Raw genomic sequence first — 8,306 nt, 5'->3', positions numbered from 1 at the left:
AAATAAAGGACCAGGAATCCAGAGTTGCATTGAGTAGGGTCGATCCAGACACCTAGTGTTTGGGTAGTAGGGAGGTTAGAAGATTTGATAATTCTCATGTTGCAGACCATGATAGTTTGTACACAGGAACCAGTCTGTGGAGCACACTTAGAGTAGCACTTAAAAAAACAAAAACAAAACAGGGTCTCATTATGTTGCCCAGGCTGGACCACAGTGGCATGATCACAGTTCATTGCAGCCTCAACCTCCCAGGTTTAATCTATCCTCCTGCCTCAGTCTCTTGAGTAGCTGGGACTACAAGCACACACCACCATGCCAGTTGATTTTTGTATTTTTTCATAGTAACAGGTTTTCACCATGTTGCCCAGGCTGGTCTCAAACTTCTGGGCTGAAGTGATCCACCCTCCTCAGCCTCCCAAAGTGTTGGGGATACAGGAGTGAGCCACCATGCCCAGCCCCCAAATATATTTTAAATCTCAGTGAACTGACACCATCAACCATCTCAGTCACCCAAACCAGACAACTGGGGGTCATCTTTGACCCCTCTATTTCTATCATTTCCCCTTATCAATCAGAGGTGTTAATTCTTCCTCCTTTAGGTCCTCTATTACATTGGTGGCCCTGCATAAACTACACTTTTGATGTTCATGCTTTTATATGAGCCACTGTAATTCAACAAAATAGAACAGAATTGACATTGTGCCAGTTCTGGGCTTTGGCCTCAAGAAAGCCTAGCAGCTTCTACTTTTGTGCTCTTGGGAACCCTAAGCTGCCATGTAAGAAGACCACATGAAGAAAAACCCAAGACTATATGGAGGAAAACTAAGGAACACAGCTGATAGCTAGAAGTTCCAGACATGACCTAGTGGAACTGGTCCAGCCAGCCCTCAGCTGCTTGAACCATACTAGCTGAGGCACAAAACATGTGAGGAAGCCAGGCTTCCAGACATCATATGAGATGAGTCATCTCTGCTGTGCCCTGCCCATCCTGATCTATAGCAACTTGAGATATAAAATGATTGCTGCTTTAAGCCATTAAATTTTAGGGTGGTTTGTTGCACAGCAGTAAACAACAGTCCTTTAGCAATGCCTTTGAATACACATTTATCAGATCTGGCTCCATTTCTGAAAAAGCCCCTTAACCAGTCCCCCTGCTTTATTAAAATACCATAGTTCCAGCTACTTGGGAGGCAGAGCTAGGAGAATGGCATGAACCTGGGAGGCGGAGTTTGCAGTGAGCCGAGACTGCGTCACTGCACTCCATCCAACCTGGGCGACAGAGCGACTGTCTCAAAAAATAAAAATAAAAATAAAAATAAAATACTGTGCCCTTCAGATATCCGTGTTGTCAGAGTAATCTGTCTAAACTATTATTTTTCTGGTGTTTAAAATCCTTCAAGTTCTGTCACCTAAACAAAAGCTCCTTAGGATTCTGTGATCTGTTTCTCATTTGTCCTTTCTTCTGTATCCCCCAAGCCTGCCTTTGCTCTCCATGCTCTTAGTCATTTGGAACCTCTTGCAACCACTGAATGTCATGATCTTTCTATACCTCTGTGCCTTTGCACATGCTATCCCTTCTCCCTGACATCCTCTCTTAAGCTACAAAGACTTTAAACAAAACACCTCAGGGATCACCCCCTCCAAGCAGCTTTGCTTGAAAACCTGCACCCCTAGGCTGAGTTGGATGCCCTTCCTTTGTGTCTTTATCATGCCAGTTACATCAATCATTTGTGGACATGTCCATCTCCTTCATTATTTAAATAATTTCCATCTTGACCTGTACTCAACTAAGGCTTTGCAATGTCACTCAGTGGCTAAAAACAGGTTTGAAGTCCCAGAGCTGAGAACTACTATTTGGAATGATCACACAGATAAAACTGTGAGAGAGCCTGTCAAATAGTTACAATTTCATTTTGATGATATGTTCATTTTGAAAACAGAGGCACTGATATGAGACTAGGAAAGAAAATGTCATGAAGTTTCAAGTAGTATGTAAATATAAATACAATAAAACTTTAAGTAGATATCCAACCACACGTTTTATTGGGGTTTTATTGCAATCTACTTTCGGCAGTAAGGGGAAAGTGAGCATGAAAAGAACTCCAATCAGACTTTATTCAACAAAGCAGCTTTTCATGAATGCTTCAGGTCCGTGTATGATCAGCTCAGCTTCCAGTATCAACTTGAGTACCTCATCATGGATATTTATGCTAGAATGACAACAGTAAGGCATTGCAAAATCCAAAGTCATCTAATATTAAACCATATTTTACATAATTTGTAGGACAGTATAATACTCTACAATAAATAAGGATTTTAAAAAATGTGTTGCTTAGCCCTTGTTGAACTAAATTCAATTACTAGCTTATTCTAAGTACTCCAGTTAATAAACGTTTGATTGTACTTAAAGAACTCTGACTTCTCCAAAGATAAAAAAATTAGTTATTTGTCTTGACAAAAATTAAGCTTAAAAAGCACATTCACACACTTGTCCTTAAAAGCATGTTTACATCATATATGAGAGAACTTTTCATGCCTGATGACATGGCTTATATGCAAAAACAGTCATATGCAAAAGACAACTAGAGGGCAATCGTCCCATCCCCACTTCCTCCAAAAAGCCACACTCGGCCTCAGTGTAAAAGTTATATTTTATTGCCATGCTACAAAATGTATGAAGTTGGCACTGATAGGGAGAAATAGAGAACAAAGGGTGGGAAGGGATAGAGGGCAAATTATGTTGTTACATATACAAGGTTTTATTTTAATTAACAGTGGTTACGTTTTGCCAATATTAAAAATGCAAACCAAAATTTAAAATGCTGATCTGAAACAGCATTAAGATACAATTTATGCATAGTACAGTATCACTTATGTCCTTTATTAGAGAAATATGGAATGTTTATAAAAGAAATTAACCATGGGGGTAAAATTCATATTTCATATACAATTTGGCAATGGTAGTCCCACTGTTAGACAATTTTTTATAAAAGAAAAAATTAAAAATCTAATAAGCTACCTTTATACAAAGTTGCTATATTTATGCCTTTACGTAGGAAAAAAACATTTATAATGCAAATGAGGACATACAATAATCTTACAATATTATACAATGTAATGAAAATAAAACATAACACAAAGTTTGTCCTTTATAAAATGTATATTTTGCATTACTAATGCAAATGTGGCACACTGGTGACTACTGTACTATTAATACCAGTCTGTTTCCATGCTATAATTGTCCAATTGCCATAGAACTGCAATTATAATGATGCTACAAAAGAACTGTGTTATACCCCAAAAAAATGAGGAAGTAGGGATGGGGAACAGGGATGTAAAGAACAGGAAAAATAGATAGGGGGCTGGTTTGGGCAGAGTATACTGTGGTATGTCATAAAATATTTGTTAATTTTTCAAGCCAAAAACATTTTCTTTACATTCTGTAATTTCGTACCAATGCCTTTATTCAAATTTGGCAAACATCAAGGAAAAGGTAATTAGTACCATATACCTCACACATCAGAAATATGAATGAGATGCCAATACATCAGTTACTTGTGAATGATGTCTCTGATGGTATGTCTACTTCAAGAATATATGTATTTATACACACACACTACACATTGCACAAAACATTTGGGCATTATAGGTTAGGAATAGCACAGGGGGAATTGGGAAGTACTTTTTCATCTGTTAAAACCTTTACCTTGAGGCAAAAATATGGTGGCACATTGTTGGGAAATTATGAAAACATAAGGCCCCTGTCCCATTTTTAATAGAACATTATTGAGGTACATTTTTATATGCTGTGCCACAGTTTTGGGGAGGGGAAGGAGATTAACAAACACTAGCTTGACTTGTTCTATTTATAACATTGAACGGTGGAGAGGGTCAACATTAGTATCTATAAAAACAAAGATTGCTTGGCAAATTTTCCTAAGTCCCAGATGTGATGTATTCTGGATATACTGGGAAGTGAAAAGCTTTTTGCTGAATCTTCAAGAGTAAAGTGCATATCTCATCACTCCACAGCAGCAGTAAATAAAAGGAACTATTTGCCAGTCTTCCTGGAGGGAGGGAAGGCACCATATTTTCATTTTTAAAATAAGATGAAACTGGGAAATAAAACACACTAAGAAAAAACACAAGTAATACCAATATCAGTTTCCAACCCTGGCATGGGATAGATGCTGTTATGATTTATATGGATAAAACAGTATTCTATTTGGAGGGAAAACATTAACAATGATTATATTTCCAAAACCAAAAAGAAGGATCACATGGTCTACCAACAGAATTATCTAAAATTAGATCTGCCTCAGAAAATCTGAGATATATGGCCATAATTATATGCTAATAAAATATTAATATTTCATTCTAAAATGCACCTAGTAATAGGTACATCCTTCCAGGACACAGCTTAATGCCCATTACTAAACTACTGCAAAGGACAAGTAGTATTCTAAATTACCTTTTATTAAATAGGAACACAAGTGATTTCTAGAAGACATCTAGAAATTAACACCAGTTGTATATATCTTCCTAATACTCTTATAGTACCTAAAATCAAATTCTTAGCAAATTGGTCCCATTTTCATTTTTAAAGCACACAGTATTTAAAGCATAAACTGTAATGATTATATTGGAGTTATCTAAAAAAATAAAAACTAATTAGAATCCGGAGGAAACAATGAAAAAGATGACGGAAAGAATAAAGTATCCAACCTCCAAAATGAATAAATAGATCAGCCCTTTCATTTGGAGATTAATGTTCTGCCTTGACTGGTTGTTTCAGAAAAAACTATGTGCATTGGTTCCATCATAATTCTTATTCCACATTACAAAAACTATTACATAAATTTGGCACAATTAGCAATTTACTCAGAAGAAAGGATAGTGGAACAATGTATTAAAAATGGAACCTGCATCACGGAAACTGCACACCTATACCACTGCTCTCTTTTAAGGGAACAGTGAACACTTTAATAAGCACCAAGTTCACAAGGGAACAAAAGGGGGAAAAGAAAATTCTGCTATGCACATAGAATGATAAAATACACTGATATTGATTTATAATAAAGACACTAAAATGGCACTGAAAACGATAAAGACACCTTTAATAATTTATTTTCTTTATAATGATCCCACTCTATTGTTCTCCTAATCCATCACTGTCCTATGATTGGGTTATTTACTGAATAGGTTGGATGCTAATATGACTAAAACTTTTTCATGCTAAATTAACCTTAGTTATATCTGGTAGATCCAGATCATAATCTCAAACTTCCTCATATTTAGAGGAAATAGTAAAATATTTTGCAAGGTTACCTAACCTTTTTCCACTCTACCTTCTCTCATATTCTCTAGTGTTTAGGAAATTGGAACATCTTTGATTTTCCAAGAGTCTGACATATGGAGACTCTTCAGTTTATATAAATTTTAATTCATTTTAAATCCTAAATTATGATACAATCTCATTGCTACAAGACTTCCACTGTACCTGCTATGCTGGCAACAATATTAATATTTCATGGAAATCAAAGGATAATCAAAGATCCCGCTACAAGTAAAAGGACAGCAGAGCTGAGGAACACTAGAGTGGGCAGAGTACAACTGCAGCGTGTAGCTGGGGGAATTACTGCTAAAGTGCTGGGGAAGAGTGCCCACAGAGAAAACACGGTACACCTTGAGGGAACTTTGCATGTTAAAAGTATCTTCCTTTTTTTCTCAGTTGCTAAAGAGATCACCTATGGACACAAGTAAATTTAGAATTGAGAGAATGTTTTTATCAACTTGAAAAGTAAACAGCATATAAATAAATACTGGACAAGGGCAACCCTGTTATAGAATAACAGTAAGTTCCAAATGAACCTTCAAAACCATAATTTGACAAAAATGCAAACTAAACAACAATGAACACACAATCCAATTTCAAAACTATATACAAACTCAAACATTTTAAATTGAAAAGGACATAAAGCAACAAAATAACACATCCCAAACACCAAAGAAAAAACTGAAGATAAATGGAAACCTAATGGCACAAATGCCTCCAGAAAACAATGTTTTGTCAATAATCTATAGGAGAAAAACTTTCAAGAGATTGTGGTTCAGATTTTCAAATGTTTTTGGGTAAAGTGACCTGAGACTGATTCTTGAGCCTATTATAATTCTGAGTAAGATATGTGGACATGCCCTTCAAATGACATCATGAGATGAGTAAATAGAAAATCTTGTCTCCTTCTTGCCTTTCAGTGCACCAACAGCAAACCATACTCATGGACACAGGCTGCTTTCTAGTAACACTGAAGACAAAGGAGCTGACTGGTATAAGAGGAGGTGTGGTACTTGTTTCCTTTACATATGTTTTGGCTCAAGTAAAAAAGCCTTTAATCAATGAAATAAAGGATTCCTCATGTTACATGCTGGAGGCCACATACTGTGAACACTGAATCTACGAGCATTACTTTCAAAGCCTATAGTTATCTGTTAGCAATGCACATTGTCAAGAGGCTTTATAAAAAGTTTTAAAAGCCAACTATGACTTAGACATGAAAGATATGCGTTAAGTCCAGAATATTGATAAAAATCAACCAGCATGTCATTCACTTCAACTCTCATTTTAAATAGGCACTGTGAAAACAGGAATGCTGCTGTACAACGAGTAGTATATAATGAAATTAGTGTTCTTTAAGGAGTACCTGCTCTACATTAATTCCCTTTAGTTAAAGATGCACATGAAATACTCAGAAAAAAATTTTATCAGTCTATAAAAGGAGTTAGTATTTAGAAATGAAAATGAAGTACTTGCATCTTCATTTTTAAAAACTTCACAAAGGTGCAAACAACATAATGCTTTCCAGGCTCACATGGGCAGATCAGTACTATTGTGTCTAGTTTTCCTAGATGTACCATCATCTCGTGGCAGTGCTTTCTGCAAATTTGACATAGCAGCAGTTCTCTCGATGTCTATCACGGCATACAGCTCTGTGCGCCTGGTAGGGGTTTGTGGAAGGGGAGTTGTAGGCGTTTTTGGAGTCTGAGGGTTGTCAGAGTCACTGCCACCTTCCAAGTCAACCTGTATGTAATTAAGCTGCCTGTGTTCTAAACTTGGGCGTCTGATATCAAAGTTAAAGACTGTAGGTGTACAGTCCCGACGCCTTGAATATTCTATTTTGTGAGCACTTGCCGGCACTGTTACATTCTCTGTATTTACATAGTTATGCATTGGATCTAGATTATTATGGTAGCCATTTAGAGATGGGGTCTTTGGTCCTAAATTGTCATCTTCATCCCTACTTAGCTTGCGGGCTTCCCAAACAGGAGGCAAAGATGGTAGATTTTCATAGTTTAATAATGCAGTTCTTCTCTGAGCTGAGTTGTTGATATTCTGGGTATCTGAGGTACTGGTGGATGTCAGACGACCTCTCCTGACCCCTGAGGCACTAGGGATAGATAGCCCATTTATATTTTCATACACCAGTTTGTTAACAGAGGGTGCATCTCTTCGTTCATCACTGTCATAGCCAGTGTCCCATTCTGTGTTATTTGCTCCACTTCCACTAACTTGATCTCTTCCAAGTTGCTCCAATTTCTCTTTTTCCATTAATTGCTTTTGAACAGGCGTTGGCCCTAAAACAAATTTGACTCCTTCAGGTTCAAGAAGAATCTGAGGATCCCTGTCCTCAATACTACTTGGTTCTTCTTTTGGTGTGTTGCTTTCAGCGTTAGAAACCCTCGCCTCCAATGGAACATGCACACTTGTGCGGTTTTTCCGCTCTTCTTGCACACCTGTAGTGTTGACATAGGTATGTACCTAAAACAAAACAGAAAGTGAATTAATTTACTTAAAAAAACAAAACTGAAAAAAAGCCTGACCACATCAGTTAATTTTATTAACAAGTTAATTTTATTAACTTTCTCTCCAAATGTACTCTTACTTCAAAACTTTTGCAACTATTTTTTTATTAATAAAAAGGTGGAAAGAGAGAAGAAATGTAGAAATGTCTTCCTAATTTGATAAAAGAGTAACGACTTTAAAATAACATGCAGGCTGGGTGCAATGGCCCACGCCTGTAATCCCAGCACTCTGGGACACTGAAGCAGGTGGATCACTTGAGGTTAGGAGTTCGAGACCAGCCTGGCCAACGTGGTGAAACCCCGTCCCTACTAAAAATACAAAAATTAGCTGGGCATGGTGGTGAGCGCCTGTAATCCCAGCTACTCTGGAGGCCGAGGCACGCAAATCACTTGAACCCGGGAGGCAGAGGTTGCAGTGAGCCGAGATTGCACCACTACATATCAGT

At 37.2% G+C, this 8,306-nt stretch overlaps 1 protein-coding gene across 5 annotated transcripts in view; it reads right to left on the bottom strand.

The window, feature by feature from the left end:
• Nucleotides 1-2,020: 2,020 nt before the first annotated feature.
• The window catches only part of FRS2 (fibroblast growth factor receptor substrate 2), a 111,092-nt gene continuing 104,806 nt past the window's right edge, over nt 2,021-8,306 (bottom strand). For all 5 annotated transcript variants that reach the window (XM_031650614.1, XM_031650613.1, XM_009181194.4 and 2 more), the window contains one exon: nt 2,021-7,816. In XM_031650614.1, the coding sequence (XP_031506474.1) occupies nt 6,866-7,816 (951 nt within the window). In that variant the 3' untranslated portion in view covers nt 2,021-6,865. The remainder of the gene's footprint in view (nt 7,817-8,306) is intronic.

The sequence above is a fragment of the Papio anubis genome, chromosome 9 (genome assembly GCF_008728515.1).
Source record: "Papio anubis isolate 15944 chromosome 9, Panubis1.0, whole genome shotgun sequence".
Lineage (NCBI taxonomy): Eukaryota > Metazoa > Chordata > Mammalia > Primates > Cercopithecidae > Papio > Papio anubis.
The sequence above is the reverse complement of the archived record's forward strand: the minus strand, read 5'-3'. Positions and strand labels throughout refer to the sequence as shown.